Here is a 19,546-nt window from a genome sequence, read left to right on the forward strand (position 1 = left end):
TTGCTCCCCCTCTTTTAGGTGACTAGGGGATGCGCCCCCTCTCTCCGACCCCTGACACCGTGCGCATGCCTATGGTTCTCAGCCATGGGTGGAAGTATTGAGGAACACACTGTTGTGAGGGAAAATGAGGGGTAGGGGAAGGGGCTGAGGTCATGAACTGACACAACACACAGCGTGAAACAGATGCCTTATATTTCTTTATGATAGAAAAGGGTCTGACTAAAGTACCATGCCGACTTGATCTCAACAGGTTGTCAGCAAAGTGTGTGGTCTGCAGCCCCAGTTATAGCTATGTTTACTCTTCTAATAGGCAAAACGCTAAAAGTACGTACACGTACATATGTGGTCGTGAACTGCCAGAAAAGTTTACAACCATCCGATAGAAAAGAAAAAAAAAGGTTTCGCTCTGCAAGAATGCAAAACTGTTATGCTACAAAACATACCGAAAATCAGAAGGGACCATCGTCACGGAACATAGTGTGCCTACAAAAAAAAACAATTTTGTTTTATTTTTTAAGGGTATGTTTTGTGGACTACTAGATTTACGTGCACCCTTAGGTGTGAGCCAATGTCATATAGCGTCCCGTACAGGGTCGTGCCGGCTAACACGCCAATTTTGTACAGGTGTAAGCGTTACGGTTAAAGTGTGTCTCTGCGCCCCTGTTCGTGAGTGCTCCTGCGCTGCCACGAGAGAGCTATAAAATCACGAGGCAAGTATACAGCTTGTTAACGAGGCTTATTGCAGTTGCATGAGAAATGACACGTTAAGATGAGGGGGAGAGGAGAATTTCGAATTTGGGACAAAAAACAACACACAAGGAAGTACTCTTCGCCCAGTTGGTTACAAGTGGCCATACCGACTATTGCTATCTCGAGAGCAGCAGGAATACATTTGCACCATCGCACATCCTCAATGCACAGATGACATTGAGGAACAAATAGCGATTACCTCGGAAGCCTCCAAAGTAATTCTTTCTGATGAAGACCTTCCAACCAAGGGACCTCATGTGGTTCGAAGCACAGTCCTCTCATCGTACGTCGTACGCTGGACAATCATCAAGGAAGTATTTCTTCCAGGACGTTTTCTTCTTACCTCACATATTTACGCCTTGCCAAATAGGGAACTTAATTGTTAGCAAGATTTGATCGCCATGCACTAACGCACAAAGATATGAAGGAAGCGGTGGGAGATGGGGGTGAAAGGTGTCATAGAAAGGAGAACAACGCCCGCCGGTCCTTCCGGGAGGGGGAAATAAGGAGAGGAACTGAAGAGGGGAAGTAAGGAAGTAGAAAATAAATGATGTAGACACAAACAAAATATAGCAGGAACACCATGAAATATCTGTCAACGGGTGGCAAAATCAGTTTTGTGCAAGAAAGTTAGCAGGGCTCGATGGGCCTGGTCACGTCGTCAAGCAGCTGAAGCTCTGAAATTTCGCACATACATCCCTACTTAAGTATAACCAACTAGATCAGGACCAAGTTATCTCTCATTAAGTTTAATTAGAGAACTGGTGCCTCGGGATACGTGCCACATGGTTCTGTTTTGTTCTATTTTGTTCTGTCCTGTTCTGTTATAACTTTTTGCTGTGGAGAGGTTGGGGTCCTTAGTACCTCGGTGACTCCATAACGATAAGTTATGCATCGAATAAAAAACAGAGGTTACCCAAAATGAACCAGCAGTGACAAAAAACATAACAGCCCACTGAAACAAGTTGTACTAACATGGCAATGTGCAGTTTTCTCGCAGCAGCTCACACTGTTACAAAGCGTCCACACGCACACATTTTTATTTTTACCCACAGGTATATGTACCAACACATCATTTTATATATCAGAACACCTAGCTGTATATCCCTACAGCTAATCTATTCCGGTGTCCACTGAGAATTATTTCCTGAAGGTGTTCACCTTTTTCTGAAGGTGCTTCTCAGGCCATGATCCAAGTAATTTCTTTCATGCGAGGGGCCATCTGTCTAAACTTCCTAGCGTTTTTCTTAATTTTCTTATTCATATGGGCACTTTAAGCACTCCTAAATAATATAGAAAAGCAAGGGTGTTTGCGAGTGTTCGTCTACATGCCTACTTGCATGGTCTTGTAATTACTATTTTGCGATGGCAGCCATTAGGCAAAAAAGAGGAGTAGCCAGTGCCACCATGGAAATTTGTACAATGTTTTCTTGGGGAAACTCTGGCGCTGCGATCGTTCAGCCACCATGGGAATGACGGGTAGTACACGGATTTGCCTAGTCTTCGCACATGCAGGCTTAGGACCCACTTGTGTATTTGTTTATTGTTCTGTTTTGGTTTTGTTTCGAATGAAAGAACGGACCATTATGAACTTCATAAGACGATTTGAATGGGTAAGCCTAAAAGATGTTCGACGGAAGCTTCTGCACATTTGTTGAACTTTGTTCATTCCACAAAGTGGCTCTGGGCCTAGGGGAGCCAAACGGAGCTGCAAGGACGAAGCTTAAGAAAATCTGTGTACTACTCATCGTTTCCGTGCTAGCTGAGGCGCCATGCGTTGCAGCTCCCATAAACACTAGTGCCAGAGTTCTTTCTAATGTATAATCAGGAAACTATGAATCACACCACACTCGCCTTAATACATCATTAAAGATAGAATGGCAAAACGGGGGCATTTTTCGGGGGGCTCGCACATAAATACCCAACGAAACTGGACAAAGTAGTGCCCTCCGAGTTCGGAAGCGTAATTCGAAGTTTCTGAGTTCGGATCCTACCAATGAAAAATGTGTGTTTTTGTTCCCTTTGACTCTTTTCACTTTATATCATTATCCCTAAAGAAAAGTTTAAAAGCACAAATCATGTCACTTGAGCTTTCTGTGGCTTCATTGTATCTTTCATTGGTTGTGTCTAATAAGAAACTTAGTCCTTGTTGCTGGGAAGCTGCGCACGGAGGTTACGCAGTAGAAAATAGAGACCGCAGCTTTAGTGACGATAGGTGGCAAAACTGGAGCACAGGCACCACCTCAGCCAGAACAGGTATAGCTATCGCACTTCCTACCTCGGATTCTTGCTCGCACATCATGACGGGCTGATGCTAGGCGTGCCGAACCTACACAAAAGGCTAGATCAAATCACTCACCGGAGGAATATTGCAAGTTTTTATAATGATCCCACAACACTAAGACACATCTTTGGACTTCAGGTCATCAGGTCTGAAGGAGGAAGCACAATGCCAATGCACCTGAGCACGCATTAATTTTCCGGGTATCTCCTGAGAACCCTCTCAACCAGGAAGCAGCAAGCCGCCTTCTCAAGTGCAGAAGCTTTGTAGGTTAGTACAAAGCTAGTCACTGCCTATATCCTACCGCAGCCAGATGTTTAAAAAGAGGTAACGAGCGCGCACTCCTGATTTTTTTTTTTCACTAATACGATGCTCTGCCCCGCTATCACGAAAAAACTTCACCCTATAGAGTCAATAATAATAGGTATGGAGAGGTAGCTTGTGTCTATCTCATCATGCCATGTCTATCACGGCTTGGGCATGTCAGCTAAACAGTGATGGTAACTTCCGGAAATAACTTCCTTGAACGATGGAATGTGCGGTATCAGATCACAATTGAAGAGCGTTCAACTGTCAAAACAACCTGCGCTGAATTCGTGAAGTTTTAGGTTAGGGCGATACTTTGATAGGTCACAAAGTTTCATTATTATCTACGAGCTGCAAGTCACTCAAGTACATCATGCATAAGCACGTTATGGAATATTTTACTGACAGCAATATTCTATCACATCATTAGCAAGGTTTTTGTAGTGGTTTTCCACGCTTACGTAGCTCATCAAATTCACGCCAAGCATCGCCCCATCACTTAACCGTGAATGAATACACGCTATCTTTATCAATTACGGCAAAGTTTTTGACAAGGTACGCCATAAAAACTTTTCAAACTTCGCAACTTTCGCACAGGCTTACACGCTGACAAATTACTTGGCTGGATCACAAATTCTTTGCACCAGAGAAGTCGATTTGTTCGCTACAATTACGAACATCTATTATCAGCTCATATTTCTTCAGTTGTCCTACAAGGCTCAATTTCGGGACCTTTTTTATTCATAAATTACAGTAATTATGTAGTTCAAGTTGTCATTAACACTCCAGTTTAATCACGTCTGTACGCCGTTGACTGTTTTGTATTCCAATGTGCGTAACATCAATGACAAGGTTTTGTTAATTGATGTATTTTGTTCTTTTGGCGACTGAAGCAGAACCTGGATTATATAGAGTTTAATTTTGAGAAAATGGTGTCAATGACTTTTACTCACAAAATGAAGCCATTCCTACTAGGGTATGACAGGCGATCCCAATCAGACACTAACAAACGTCCAGGAATTTAAGTTTCTTGGTGCTGTATTTTCTCCAAACTTAAACTGGAACAAACACATAGACCTTGTCTCTGCAAAATCGCTCAAAAGACTACGTTACTTGAAGATAACGTAATAGGGCACCTCAAATTAATGCAAATATATAGCCTTCAAGTCACTGCTCAGGCATTTTCCTGAGTATGCATCAGTTGTATATTCACAACATCTTACAAATGACAAATATAAACTTGAGTTCGTCCAGTGAAAAGCAATCAGATTCATTTTTAATCGTTACTCCCACAACTTCTCCTCTGTAAAGCCCTACCGCGTTTTATTGTTGAATCGGTTAGAACTGGCGTATATGCGATCGGCTTATCATGTTATATAACATCGTGCACAAATCTGTCAGCATAGCTACACTCATTTCAGCAGTCATACTATCCATGTGACCCGCCGATACAATTAATTCACCATCGTGCCATACAGATGTTCTATTGATTGCTATACTCATTTTTGGCGGGAACAATTGACACTTGACATACTCTGGACTGTTTTTGGAGACGCCTACCACATGCACATACCCAGTAAAACAAGTGTGCAATTATGTTACTGATGTTTTCATTTATTCTTGTTGTTTCTTTGTTCGTTTCTTGTAACTCTTGCAATGTAGGAAACACCAAACAGCCGTATCTATAAATAAATAATAAATAAACAAATAAATAAATAAGTAAATAAATAAATAAATGAAATTTGGTATTGGGATTTGGCAATCATCTGACAGATATTGTTTTATCTTTCAGAAAATATATCTTTCAAAAAAGTATATTTTTCTTTTTTTATGTTATGACAGCAAAAGTAGCTATACGTCAACGTGCTTCCTTCGTTTTCGATACTTCCAGAAATTCAATGCTGTTCAGTTTTTTATTTAAAATTTCGGTGTTGCTTTCAGTTTAAAACTTTGTGTTCTGCATAGTATATCAATGATGAAACTTCAAAGGGCTACAGCCCAGGGAATTTCGAAAGAATCAAATTGTTTTCAAAGGCTTTATAGGCATTTTTCTAAAAAAAATATTTTACATGTTTGTGTACTTCTTCTCGCGAACATAAACAAATAAAAATACTCATGTGCTTTACTTAGTGGCTCTTACATAACTGGAACTGAATCAATAGTCTAATTGCGTTTTCAAAGTTTTTTAGTATGAAACAACCTTTTATGAGTGACACTTTTTATCCATCGACAAAGGTAAAAGAAAATTATTACAAACCTAATTTTTGCTCTGCGCTCGTCATTTTAGTTCCGCTCCTGTAAAGCGTTGAATTCAACCTTTCTACGAAATTGCAGAACTCTCTCTGTGAGAGTTCAGAGAAAAATATAAACAAAAGAATTTAAAAAAACATAAACAAGTACTCAACAAACGTGTTAATAAATAATTTTAAGCTATAATGTCAGTAGCGTCTGTTTCTAACATTTATTGGCAATTTTGTAGCCATAGCTTTTATTGCCACGGCTGCACAGCCGACTTTTCGACACTCATTTTTTAAGTCTCACCCCATACTTTCAGATCCCGTTTTCTCATCCGCAGATCTCATGTCGCGTGATCAAGCTCACAATTAAATGATCAATACAAGTCTAAAATAAGGCTGACAAATTCAAAGTCTGTGTTACGACAATTTCATCGCAACCTACCTCCAGTTCAAGTTGGCTGGACGTTCAGCAAGTGCTTAAACTTTGGCCGGATGGTTGAATCGCGTGACAGACAGACAGGCAGACAGAAATTTCTGCGTTCAAGTATCCCAAGAAAGACCATCGTCTTTAAGGTAAACGAACAAGGGTTGAATGTAAGTGTGCCAGCGAAAAACCTGGTGTGGGAGCATTTTGCTTCACTCTTGCTGTCACGTCACGAATGTATTTTTTTATTCTTTGCATGTCGGGTTATAGGTAATAAACCTCGTGAATAAACTCTGCGCTGTGCGTGTGCGCTTCTTTCCGTTTGACTGAATAGACGGTTTAACTATCTGGTGTTCTTTAACGTGCACTGACATACAGTACACGGGCCTCTATCACTTCGCCTGCACTGAAGCGCGGCCTCCGGGGGCGGACCTATGAGTAAGAAGTTGAACACCCCAGCTACTGACCCACCTTGGTGGACTGGAGACAAAAAATAAATGTCGTTATTTGAGAAAACTAGGGAAGGGCGTCTTTAATCCAGGACACTTTGGTCTGGGGCTGCGTCCTGGGCTTTCGCGACCAGCCTGACATGGTCTACGAAGTTCGAGCTGGCCGAGGGTCTAACCCCAACGACCGTGGATTTGGTGGTAGGGGATAAAGGAGATGGGAGAGAGTTCTTAGTGATAATTTTTGGCAGCGTCCTACAATGCGTAGGAGAGACCCAAGTTCACCACAGAAGCGTTGTTGCGAAGAAAATTTAGTAGGGGCTAACTGATGATTTCTGGTTGGAAGGGGGAGGGGGGGCAATGTAATGACCTTAAGAGCCCAAACTGCTCTCTTCCACGCTTTAGGTAACGATTCACTCTCGAGCAGGTGTACGTTCGGCGGGGGAGCGTATAATGTTGTGTAATGCACGTGACTTCGTGCTAATGGGACAAATCTCGAGCCAAGACATCAGCCCGATCTCGTTACCAGGAATGCTGTGGTGAGCTGGCGCCCGAATGATGGTGACTGGTCTCGTATGCTTTCGGTGACAATCGTGAGTGTGTTGGTATGAATTCTGCCACTATCAAAGCTACGACATTTTGTTGATAATCAGACGAGTTCAAAGCATACGCACACACCCACGCAAGAAACAAAGATGTAAATTTTTTTGAATGGTTGCCTGTCAGCTATAAGTGAGGTTACTGACTTATACTTTTTTCTCGATATACCAGCACTCTTATACATTACAACCCATTCCACAAGACACTACTTCACTTCATACACAACACCGGCCTAACAGCGCACATTTAATTAACAAACATACTCGCAAAAATATTATGTCTTAAAGACAAGTCTTTGTTGCAAATAAAAAAAATGCCCCAAACTGTTAAGCATTTTAACATTGACCGCAGCACTCAGGCAGTCTGCATCTCCTCGACCTTTGTAATCGTTGTTATTGTGTAACTCGCTGTGTCTTCATTTCCAGCCTATCTGCTCTAAAATACGACTGCTTAACGGTATTTGGTATTGCTCACTTACTATAACATCACCCACATAACATGGTTTTAAATCGTTTTGTGGCATCCCTTACATATCTCACTTCGAGTGCACCGTGGTGTAGTATATCCTAAAACTCCTTTCTTTTCTAAGTTGCATCAATGATCTGCCAAATAACACTGAGTGTGTGTTTTTTTTTTTTGGCCGATGACTTAATAACCTTGAGGAATAGCTAGTTTTTTCAATATGAACTTCGACATCGTTATAAAACGTCTAATACGTCTAGTAAGTGAGGCATATCTGATGTGAATGCAGGGTGTATGCCAGCTTAATTCTCTGCTTTTCATTAAAAAGTTATCTCTCTCTCTGTCTTCCCAAGCAAAAATTAAAACTTATCCTTCCTTTACTAAATAGCTAATATACTAAACTTAATGCTCAGCAGTAATCTCGCAACAAGCATATAGTGGGCTTCGTATTTTGCAACCGTATGTGCCAACACTACAGATCTATAGCGTGCAAACGTCGCGAATTGCGTAGCTCACCATCTAACATTCGTAAAACAGTGTTTCTAACATTCTCATGGATGCACAGCGTCACCAATATGTTCTAACATGGTCCTTCAATAAGTATTAAAGGACCATGATTCTACCTCAATGGTAACGCTGGAGATTTTTTAAGGGATGAAGCTCCTTAAAGTGGCACCCGTTCGTTCCTCATCGTAGTGCGTAACCAGTCTTACATATTAACCTGCAAGGTGGTGCCGGTGGGAGATTTTTCCTGTGCATTGTTGAAAAATAAAAATTTCGCAGCGTGCGCGTTAACTAAAGCCAAATTTCCCTGTCTCTCATTCCCCATTAGCAGCCATTGACATCTACATTGAGCACTTTCTGACAAGAAAGCGTTGCTACGTTATACTCACTGGGCGTAACGTCCTTGATATTAGAAAGGTTTAGCGAGCGTTGCGCCGCAGTGCCATGAATACAGTGAACTAGCATATACCATGAACTCGAGGGGGTTAAAGGTGGGAGGTAGACACGAAGCGCAAGCCGTAAGAAAGTGTGCGTGTGCCACCTCTCGTTTAGTCCTTGGAATGTCCGCTGGATGGCGGTGCTTCTATATGGGGAAAATATGATGAAAAGATGCGAGATGGTGGTACTTGGAGTGTTGACTAGATGGATGAACGGACACACAGACAGATGCATGAACGAACGCACGGGTGGCTGTATGGACAGATGGACGCATGGACGGACGCAGGGGCAGATGAATGGACGTACGCAGGGACGGATGCACGGATGGACGTGCGGACGCACGAACAGACGCACGCACGGCCACGCGGATGGACGCAAGCAAGAACGAATGGACGGACGGATGCTTCGCCCCACTCTCAACCTTTGTATATGCTGCCATTTTTTTTTACATTCTTCGATTTCAATAAAACTTTGAGAGCGTGTTCTGTATACGTACCACGATGGGCCATATTATACTACCGTAAGTCCTTCAGATTTTTTAGAAAACCAATCATAAAATTGATCGTCAAATCTGGAATCACACTTGTATGGTGGTTTTGGGACGTTAAACCCCACATATCAATCGAATCACACTTGTAAATGCAGGCCTCCTTACATGTTGCTTAAGTGTCTGCTCTTTTTCAAAACCCCGCCTTGGCAGCAGCCGGGTGCGGCGTACGCTTTCTTCTACGAGGCGACGACGACGCTCCTTGACTTAACTCTCCCCTGTCTTCAATGCAGCGCACTTGAAACGCGTTTGAGCTGCATTGAAGGTGATGACAGGTCAAGTTCAAGTGAAGGAGCGTTTCTGAATACAGGGTAAGGATGTACAATAGGGAGTTTTATAATACCGTTTGCAAGCGCTGCGGGCGTTGCGGGCGTAGCGGGCACCATATGAGTTTTAGAATAGCAATTGCCCTGCTGCGAACTGCAATGCACGATCGCAGCGACACCGTAGCCTCGAAACCAGCGCTTGCGTGCCACATGCTTGCCGCCATCACCGCCTGTAGCCTCAAAACCAGCGCTTACGGGCCACATACGGGCCGCCATTACCGCACGCAATTTCGAATTTTTTGCGTGCGGTCCGCGAAAGCGAACGCCGACTCGCGTTACAACGCATGCGCAGTGGCAGCGACCGCACCGCAAGGGCTCGCGGTGCACTATTCTAAAATAGGGAGCATTCATATGCGCGCGTCTCCGTGTTTTAGGGTGGTGTCAGCCTTGGACCCCCCACTTGCCGCCACCCGCTAAAACACAATGTTGACCTGTCCCGGTTTCCGTGGCAACAGGCGTCATGTTGATTCTTGCGGCCAGGCGTTCCTGCTCCGTCGCACTGCACCAGCTGCATGTTGGCGTGGGTGTGCAAGCTGCGGTATGAGCTGCGTTTGATTACCCCATAGACGTAGCTTGCGCTACGGCACCACTCTCGTGCTAACCACACATAAAAGAACTTTGAAGTCTATATGCCAGGGTGCTGCGTGCCACAATGCAAAACCATCTGGAGACCTTCCCGCTTCCCGACTTGCTCTAGCCAACGGAAACGCTGGGCTACACAAGTGAAGTGAGACTGCTTGGAGGCGACTACTTAGCGCCGTGTTTGTGAGGTGAGTACCCGTTGTATTGCGAGTGGGTTGAGTAAATCACCGCACATTTCGTGAAATGGCTGACTTAGCCATGCAACGAAAAGCAGTTTGAGCAAAGTAAGCACGACAACGTGTACAGTATAATAATGAATTAGGCTTCGTTCAGCTATGCTGTGCGAGCGGAAGATGGTTGAGTATGCTTGTTTATCCTTGTAGTCGAAGCGCAGTTCCTCATTCGAATGATATGACTAGTCGAATGTGTGGTCCTGCATGCATTCACTATCTGCACTTTGTCGGTTTCCGAAGCCGTCACTGCAATCGTCGCGGAAAACGCCAGGCCCGTAAACCACCTACAGACGCTCCCGTTCGCTTCTTCCTTTTCTGGCAGATGTTCGCATTTCTGCAATTTTATCTCGGTTGCTGAGGAAGGGCATTTGGAGAGGTAGACAGACGAGCCGATGAACGCGTTCCCTGTAGGCGCTTGTCTTGCGCAGTTGCAACGCAACTAACTTTTTGTGTGGCTTGCCATGGGGTTCTTCGGGTGGCTTGCCATTCGTTCTTCGCTTCAATGACACGCGCAACCACACCGAAACTCGCTCAATAATTGCAAACAGGACTTCTCTTTAATAACATAGAATGCGACAGATTTACTGTTCGTGTCCGTCCACCCTTCTGTCTATCTGTCGGTCCTGAACGGAGCAGTATATGTGCACTAAGCAAGTCGGTTGTCAGCCCATAACTCAAATATGCCCTATGTGGTGCATCTTTATTTGTGTCGTCCTTTTGTTTCATAACCAGACACACAGATGATTTGATATCGTAAACTCCACTTTTATTTAGTGCTTGTAGAGAAAATGTGTATGGACTCCGTATATGTGGTCGGAGCCATGTATGATTTTTTGTGTTATTGCTTTACTCTAGGCCTACTGCGAGGACACAAGCTTCCAGCAAAAGAGGCAGGATGGTTTGAAGACACAAGGCCAGATGCCGTTTGGATGCTGTTTGCAATAAAATCTGACCTGGAAAAACTTGATTTGTCCCTCGTTGCTCCCCTTTACTTTTCTTCTAGCCTAATATACAGGCTTGTGGGCATAGGAGGAGGGTGGTGTAATGTGATTGAATGTCCTACTTTTTCGGGCAATGCTTACAGCTTGTAAGGTTTTTAAGCAGTCATTGTACAGATTAGTTCGCAGGAACTAAACTTGCTGTAGGAAATTATATTACAGAGAAACGCAATGTTTAGGGTATGAGAAACAGGCTAGCTGAGCTATTCGGTTTACAGAGAACTTCGCGAGCTACCCGGTTGTTTGTTCTGCCTTCCCTGTCGTTACGAGTTCCATCATATGAACAGCACGGTTTCGAGCCTTGCACTAAGAGGCCTTTGAGGTATTTGCAGTGCTAAGGTGAATATGCTTCATGAATGGCGCGTAGACATTGAACGCCATTCATAGTGACATCGAGGTTCTCCCCCACGCAAATATAGGCTCCCTAAATTAACTCGCTCCGCCAATGCGGTGGGTCTACCAAGTGGGAGAAACGAACTGTTTTAACAGTATTTTATACAAACTGGAGTCACGAACATGTCTTTCCTGTTCTACCAAACCACGGCTAACTTCGGAAAAGAACCCTTCAGCCTTCAGCACTTGCTATACAAAAAAAAACCCTCTTCTCGTTGAAACCTACACTGCCGTCAATGTAAATGAGCGACCACCCAGAACCAACATGGCGGCCCGTCATATATGGGGGCCGTTTTGGCCAGTTGTAAGTAACCATGATCGGAGTTGTCACCACTCTAAAACACGGAGACGCGCGTACATGAAGGCTCCCTATTCTAAAACTCCCTAGTATGTAGTTTTAGAATAGCGCACCGCAAGTCATTGCGGTGTGGTCGTTGCACTGCGCATGCGTCGTAACGCGAGCCGCCGTTCGCGTTCGTGGACCACCCACTGAAATTCCGAAATAGCGGGCGGCATGTGCGGCCCACATGCGGCCCGCAAACGCTGGTTGAAGTGCGCGGTGTCGGCTGTGGTGTCGCAGCAATCGTGCGTCGTGGTTTGCAGGAGGGCGAACGCTATTCTAAAGCTCATATGGCTCCCGCAACGCCCATGGCACGTGCAAACGTTATTCTAAAACTTCCTCGTATTGAGCAAAAAAAAATATCGAATTGGGGGCGTCAGATGCTTCACGCACCGGTGGGTCTAAATCAAAAGGCAATGTTTACAGGCTAAGATAGTAGCCGCAATATTCGCTGAATTTGTCACTGGTAAGTTTATACGAGCTGGCACAGCTTGATTCCGCGTCGTATGACATCGCCAACTTGCTTTTCGCGCGTCAGAAGAGGCACGTGAGCTATGTTTACACCCTGGCCAGTCGTGGCAGTGTGTAGCGGATTACGTGACTTCGTCGGATACGGATTTCGCGACGTCATCCGACACCCACCATGTAGAATGGAGCAGCTCCCTCCTTCAGCTTCTGTTTTGACCACGGTGCAAAAATACTTCAGGGGAGCGTACGCCGCAAAGTGGGCGCTTGGCGAGGAGGTACCGATTGTGTTCTTGTTTACGGCATGCCGATAGATGGCTCGCCGGACTGAGGACCATGGCGGGCTGCTGGCGAATGCCGCAAAGCAAATACGGCACGTGAGTGATGGTTTCCGAATCTGAAAATACTGGGTTATTGCTCTTCACTAACTTCTCTGTAAACTATATGCTTAGCCATTATGATGTATTTGTTGTATGTGCTCTGAAATGATTTGTTCCAGTAGTGAAGGTTCTTTTTCCTATGTTTCTCTTATGCACATTACTGTTTTATATGAGTCAACTCCACTCCTGTAATAGCCCGCAAAGGGCTGACAACATCAATAAATGAAATGATATCAACCACGCGGCACGCATTGAGTGGCGCTGCGAGAGGGAATGACAAGGGGTTGACCGCACGGCGAGTGTGTTGCGGGGACGATATATGAGCGCCGCTACTTTACTACGTCACGGCGCTTTCCTACACACAGAGAGGGGGGGGGGGGGGGGACCAGGGCAAAATTCGTAGCGCCATCGTTCAGCCTCCTTGCGAAGCAGACCATTATCAGGCAGCAGATAGTCCCGGAGTTCGGTCACCTAAAGTACTCTCGCACCATCGTTGTGACTCATCATTCACCGCGTAATTAAAATTATTGTCGAGCGGCTGGGAAAAAATGAACCTTCCCAGCTGAAGCAGGACCGTCAATACTATTTGAAAACGGCATCATCTAAGTGCATGGTCAAAAATGCACCGAAGTTTCTCTTCAACCCTTGTGGGCCACAAGGTTCTCATATTCTTATCGCAGGTTCCTATATTTTTCACCCCTGCAGTGCCAACAGGCGCAATAGCTCCCCTGGAATATTTGAAGTTTTGCTGCATGTGTTGCAATAGTGGAAGAATCAGGAACCGTCTGACGTCACTGCACTGCTGGGTATACAGCATTACACCACAGTTCTATCGACCTTCGGCAGATTTATAGCATTTTGAGCTCCCCTAGTGGCATCGTGTAGGAGTCATTACCAAAAGCTTTTGTTTAGCAATCATTCATTGAGCAAAAAACAACACACTGTGTGTCACAACTAAGGCGTCTTGTTTGGGCCCACGCAATTGGACCGTTATTATTAAATATTGAAAAGCCATGTTTTACTTAAAAATTTTATCCCATCGGCAACCACTTAGCGTGCAAACGTGAGCATCTTTATCCGCACACTCGCAAAAGGCGAGCTTTCAGAAGCTTACAAGTTATGTTTCTAAGCCAGTCGAGCCTCCGACAAAACAAAGCAGCTAAATTCCGTCTCTTGAAAACAAGAAACAGGGCAGAGTGCCTTAATTTAAAGCCCAAGAAAACAGCAGCTAGAAGCCCCACGCGCCACAAGGCGAAGCGCGTGGCCTTTACTTCGTGCCGCAGAAGAGGACGAGGCAAACCAAAGAAAAGCGAAGGCCGAGATGAACAAGGAGGAGGACGAGAATAGAGTTGGAGACGAAGAAGAAGAACACAGCTGAAAAGGCACGTATCAGAAGCTAGGAGAGAGGGAATATAAAGGAGTGAAGAGACACATTAGGGCCAACTTACACGAGTCGGTAACAATGACTCGCTGCGGCGACAACCACGCAAGATGCGCAAGAAAGGACGGCATCTCTCCTCCTTTTCCCCCTCTCTCTATCTCTTTATCTCTCTCCTCTTGTGGACCTCCGGTGTAGTCTTGAGAGCCGGAGCTCAGAGCTAACTCGCGTGACGTGCGAAACGCACTCAAAAAGAAAAGAAGGGGAGGCGGCAAGAAAACGAAGCTCAGAGGCTTTCTACGCAGACCGCAGAGCTAAAAGCTTTGCCCCCACGAGTCGCTGCCGCGCGTGCCTTGGCTGAGGTCCTTAGAAGAATGACAATCGGATTACTCGCCTTTGGGTTTCCCTCTGGGGAGTTTTAGATGGATCGCACTCCCTCCGGCAGTAGGCTATATAACCACGATACCTTCCTCGGAGGCCGAGCAACAGGCGCTGCTCGAGGCCCCATCGACGGCAGCGCGAAGCGTTGTCATCGCCATCGTGTCCAGCACAGCAGCCATGGGAACGGTACTGCACCGTCGCGGGGCTGCTGGTGCTAACTTCACCGTCGGGGTGAGTTTTTCTCACCTCATGGATAACGATGGTCCCCCAGCGACTCACGTCGATCGTGTGTGCGCATCCCGGAAAGCGGGATATTCTTGGATGCTACGAGCTTTGCGAAAACGTTTCGATGAAGCGTAGACGTTGGCCGCGTCTGTCGTATAGATGACGCAGCGAAACGTTTGCTGCCAAAGTTACGACGTACAGATAGGCGGACGTTTGCTTATCGGATAAAATGCTGGTTTTAAGTTGACCCCACCGATCACCGCCACACCCGCTGGTAGGGTTTGTGTTCATGCATTTTTTTTTTTCGCGTTGGCTTCTCGTCCATAGGGCTTCGCATGCAAGATGGCTTCGCAAGATCATCAGTATGACGCCGACGCCTGCGTCGCATATGGGTACAACTTGTTCGAACATTCTCAGCGCGTTTTGTAAATGTACATTGTAAGATGCAGTTTCTAACATAACATTAGGGTAAAAGGTAACGATGCGAAGTTGACAATTTTTTTTCCTAAAAGGTCCCCATCGAGACGCTAACTTCTGAGACACTGCGCAAGCACATTTCGCATTTGCGTCGGCTGTTTTCTGTGAGAAAATCATATCGAAAAAACTGTGTAGAAAAAATTACGTAAAATATTTTATACACTACATATCTTGAATCATGTTCTTGCACAAGGGCCTTTGATAAAAAATTTATCTAAAAATACTGCTTCCATCTTCAATGTGTTTGAATATCTTATCTCCATATTTTCCATTCTGTCACGCCACAAAGCTGCCAAAATCCCAGTCATACCCATTGTTTCGAAATTTTGGGACCTGTGTGGTCACAGTAAAGGTAGCGGACCTCTTTCAGAACCTCACTTCTTTTTTCTTTCATTGACTTGCGACGTCTAGGACTCTCTTCAAAAAGTTACGTAAGCTCTTCTTGTAGATTACTGTACTCTCATTGAAGAGTCTTGAAATACAGAAGGTAGTTGCCATTTATCATTAAATATAATTGTATGCATGGCCAATCAAGAACCACCAAAGACAGTAACACACGCTCTTTTTTTCGTAAAGTCAACGAGTCTTTCGAGTAGACCCTGGTTCTAAGAACAATAATGAGTTTGAGGCAGTTTTATCTGGCCGTCGATTGACCACCTATGTTACACTGAAAGATAACTTATTTAAAAATGGTACAGAGATGTAGCTGTTACCCACATTTTTGAGGCATGGTGCATCCTAAGCTTACTACTTTTGACTTCCGTTTGGTAATCAACCCCGCGGAAAAAGTACCTACAAAGGGTGCAGTATCTATATTTGGTTGAATAGAAAACTGCAAATGCTTCACGAAAAAAAAAGAAGTTGGTAGGGGTAATAACTCTGAAAAATTCAATTACGTGTTATGCGAGACTCTACTTCTACAGAACAGTAGGCCCTTTTCAATAAGCTGTACGTGTTATCATTTTTTATATTAGTTCTTATTTTTTGTTGCACTGAAATGTGTGGTTCACAACAAGAGCGCAAGTGCACTTTTCAAGACTTCTAGTGTATATAACATTCCACCTGTGACAATTTAGTTGTACGATTCAATACATTCAAGATGCAATGATTTGCGAAACGTTGCTTACTGAAGTAAACTCACTCAGGTACTTTTCCGAGATTCTCGGGGACTTGACCCAAATTAGGTGTCAAATTTATGCCTCTTGGATTTGCCTCAGACACGAACGAGATGCTGTGAGCAGGATGCAATTAAACAGAAATTCGCGCACGTCCCAAAATGTCACGACTTAAGTATCTTTGTGTAAAACCACTTCACTGATCAGTCGCTATTCCTCATGTTGGGGAGGCTGGTCTCAAACAATGTTTCAATCACTTCAGGTAAGTACCCTAATTTCCCTCCTTCATTTCCAACAAGCATGCCTGGTAGTTCCGTTGCCTTCAGTATCATTCGAATTCATTGCGGCTAGCGTAGGGATATCAAACTAGATATTTGTAAAGCAAGGTTAGGTGTTTAGCGTGACTAGTATTATTTTGCGTTCCGTTGAAAGTAATTATCGTCACTTGATGCAGGGCGTGTCGGGTGCATGTGCAAGCAGACGACAAAACCTATTCTAGTGCAATATCTTCTCGTGCTTCTTCTTTTTTTATCTGTTAGTAGGAATGCTCACGTATTTTATTCTGTGACACAAAGCTAATAGTTTCCCTCCACGGAGGCTAAGTGGTCATTGCGCTCTTCAGCTAAGTACCAGGGCACGGTTTCCATTTGTCAGTCGCGGCAGAAAGAATGCGCAACATTATCAGTTCTCAGCTTTACAAGCACCGTAAGGATGAAGTTAAGTCATCCAAATAGAAATATGCAGCCAGATGTGTAGAACACGTCGTAAAACTACGCGCACTGTATCCTGCGTAAAGTGTGTTACTAAATTGGCCACATTGTGGACGACGTGAATAAAGGAATAATGCAGGGGGTACTTCATGGGTTCGAAGTTTGCGAACATGACTATATGCTGGGCAAATGTGGCCCATCGTTAACCCTAGGCGGACCTCAGTCCCTCTGCTGGTTCAGGATTAGTTACGAGGTGAGCCTTGAAAGCCTTAAAAGCATGCATAACTATTTTAAAAGAAGGTCGTGCTTGGCGACAAATTGATGCACATAATGTTATTTAAATCACTGTGACGCTCTTTTCATCATGTACTCGCTTCTGCAGTTGTCATGACTGAAGTTCATTTTCTTATCATCGCAGGAGTCACTTGTGCTGCTTCTTGTCCTGGGGGTCATTGCGTTCCCATTAGACGCCTGGGCTCAGCACGTCGTGGGCAGCGACGAGGCACGCTCCCTACTTTCAAGAGGTGGTGACACGCTAATCCGCTGGAACATCTCGCCCGCCGCGCTGCAGCACATGCGTTCCGAAAGCTTCAAGCGCCAGTTCAGTCCATGGGGCGGCAAGCGGAACGCCGCCGCATTCGAATCCCTGCTGGACTCAGCCGGCAATCAGGAGAGCCACCGGCACCGTCTGGCAGCGGATGCCTCATACAAGGTCCGTCGTTTGCACCCTGTGGACATCGCAGTGAGGGCCGCCGATTTGTTCAGTCCATGGGGCGGCAAAAGAACGGACGACAAGAAGGACAAAGACCAGACGTTCAACCCTTGGGGAGGCAAGAGAGCAGGAGACCACTTCGGTTCCTGGGGAGGCAAGAGGGACACGTTCAGCGCGTGGGGAGGCAAGCGGCAGCAGGACAGCAAGAACGCCTTCAGTCCGTGGGGAGGCAAGAGAGCCGTCAGAAGCCCGACGGCCAGAAACGACGCCGCTAGGGCCAAGCAGGAGGACGGAGAGGAGAACGAAGAGCGGAGCTTCGCACCTTGGGGAGGAAAGAGGGGAACCGGGGAAGACCAGGCGTTTTCTCCATGGGGAGGAAAAAGGGGGGACGATGGGGATACGTCTTTCACGCCCTGGGGAGGCAAGCGCGAGGACCGCTTCAATCCATGGGGAGGCAAGCGAGAAGGACCCTTCAGCCCCTGGGGAGGTAAGAGGGATGGCTCGAACAAGGAAGGATTCTTCAACCCTTGGGGAGGCAAGCGCGGAGCAGACGACCCGTTCAACCCTTGGGGAGGCAAGAGGCAGGATTCGTTCAATCCTTGGGGAGGCAAGAAGGAAGATGGAGTCTTCAGGCCTTGGGGTGGAAAGAAGGAAGACAACGTCTTTAGGCCTTGGGGAGGCAAAAAGGAGGGCAACGTGTTTGGGCCTTGGGGAGGCAAAAGAGAGGACGCCACACCGAGCCTTTCCGTGGGTAGGGCATTAAACTATGGTGGTCCAGCAAGCCATGACGTGGATGCAGAGTCCTTGCGCAAGAAGCGAGATTCTTCTGCGAGTGAACAAAAGGGTACGACGTCGAACGGTGAGAAAAGTGGGAGGACGTAACCACTGACGTGAGTCACTGTAGCGAAGCGCCCATTCGAAAAACATCTCATCTCACGCCTTAAAAGAAAAAAAAGAAAAGGAGAAGAAAACTACACGGCGGCTGCTGCGTGCGCACATGAACATAAAGGCCTATCAAGAAGAAACGAGAAGAAAGGGACTTTCTTGTTTCTTCAGGTCAAAGAGTATTTTTCGGAAATAAAAAGCAAAGTTTTCCTACATCAGCATGCATGCTGAGGTAACGCACTGCCTGTTGGGGCGTACAGTAAATAAAAATAATAAATGAAAACAAATTTGTGTGTTTTAATTGTGGGTTTTTCACTGCAACGCATTCGCGTTAGTTTATTCACTGAATACTTGGCACTTCTGCAGTTTGGTCGAATTACTTCTGTTACGCAATTGGCACTGTAAAACTAAGTAATAATTCGTGTAAATCACGCCTAACAGCTAGCTGCATCAGGAATGGCTTCTTGATCAACTTATTGCTTACGTTGAAGCATACAATATGAGCACAATTGAGTGGTAACGTGTTTTTGTTTGTTTGTTTGTTTGTTTGTTCTTAATGATGTAGTCGGAGGTCTGCCCATTGGACCGGAGCCAGCTATGTTGACGGTAGCGTGATTACGTGATTTATGGTAACATCATGGAAGTTCTCATTGAAAGCATAATGGTAGCTTCGGAAACTTGTTCGAAGCGTCTCGGTGCTCGCGTTTGAAAGTCCACGTCTTCCCAAGATTCCTTTCAGGGGAAAACAATTGAATCTAGGATGGTCTGATGAAACTGTCCTCTTCACCTCCGCCCACAAAATGGGAGTAGGACACATCGCCTCCTTCCCAACGCAGAGAAAGAGGGAAAAAAGGCACTCGCAGTTCATCCCATGGCGATGGAAAAAGCGCTGCGCCCTGCAACAGGCGCATGACGCAGCGTAGCGCGAAGACGTTGGCTCCTCAATCAACT

At 45.4% G+C, this 19,546-nt stretch overlaps 1 protein-coding gene across 1 annotated transcript; it reads left to right on the forward strand.

Moving 5' to 3' along the window:
* The first annotated feature begins 12,668 nt into the window (after nt 1-12,668).
* LOC119172782 (uncharacterized) lies at nt 12,669-18,882 on the forward strand. The gene is made up of 3 exons (XM_075893115.1): nt 12,669-12,709; nt 14,513-14,702; nt 17,417-18,882. Exons 1-3 carry the CDS (start codon nt 12,669-12,671, stop codon nt 18,590-18,592), a joined length of 1,407 nt encoding a protein of 468 aa, XP_075749230.1. The 3' UTR covers nt 18,593-18,882.
* Nucleotides 18,883-19,546: the final 664 nt, after the last annotated feature.

The sequence above is a fragment of the Rhipicephalus microplus genome, chromosome 4, assembly GCF_043290135.1.
Source record: "Rhipicephalus microplus isolate Deutch F79 chromosome 4, USDA_Rmic, whole genome shotgun sequence".
NCBI lineage: Eukaryota > Metazoa > Arthropoda > Arachnida > Ixodida > Ixodidae > Rhipicephalus > Rhipicephalus microplus.

Excerpts from the sequence above, each read along its gene's own strand:
- LOC119172782 (XM_075893115.1), top strand. The coding sequence starts at position 12,669 with ATGGCGGGCTGCTGGCGAATGCCGCAAAGCAAATACGGCAC. Across the intron at positions 12,710-14,512 it reads CCGCAAAGCAAATACGGCAC|ATGGATCGCACTCCCTCCGG; the intron begins GTGAGTGATGGT and ends GGGGAGTTTTAG. Across the intron at positions 14,703-17,416 it reads GTGCTAACTTCACCGTCGGG|GAGTCACTTGTGCTGCTTCT; the intron begins GTGAGTTTTTCT and ends TTATCATCGCAG.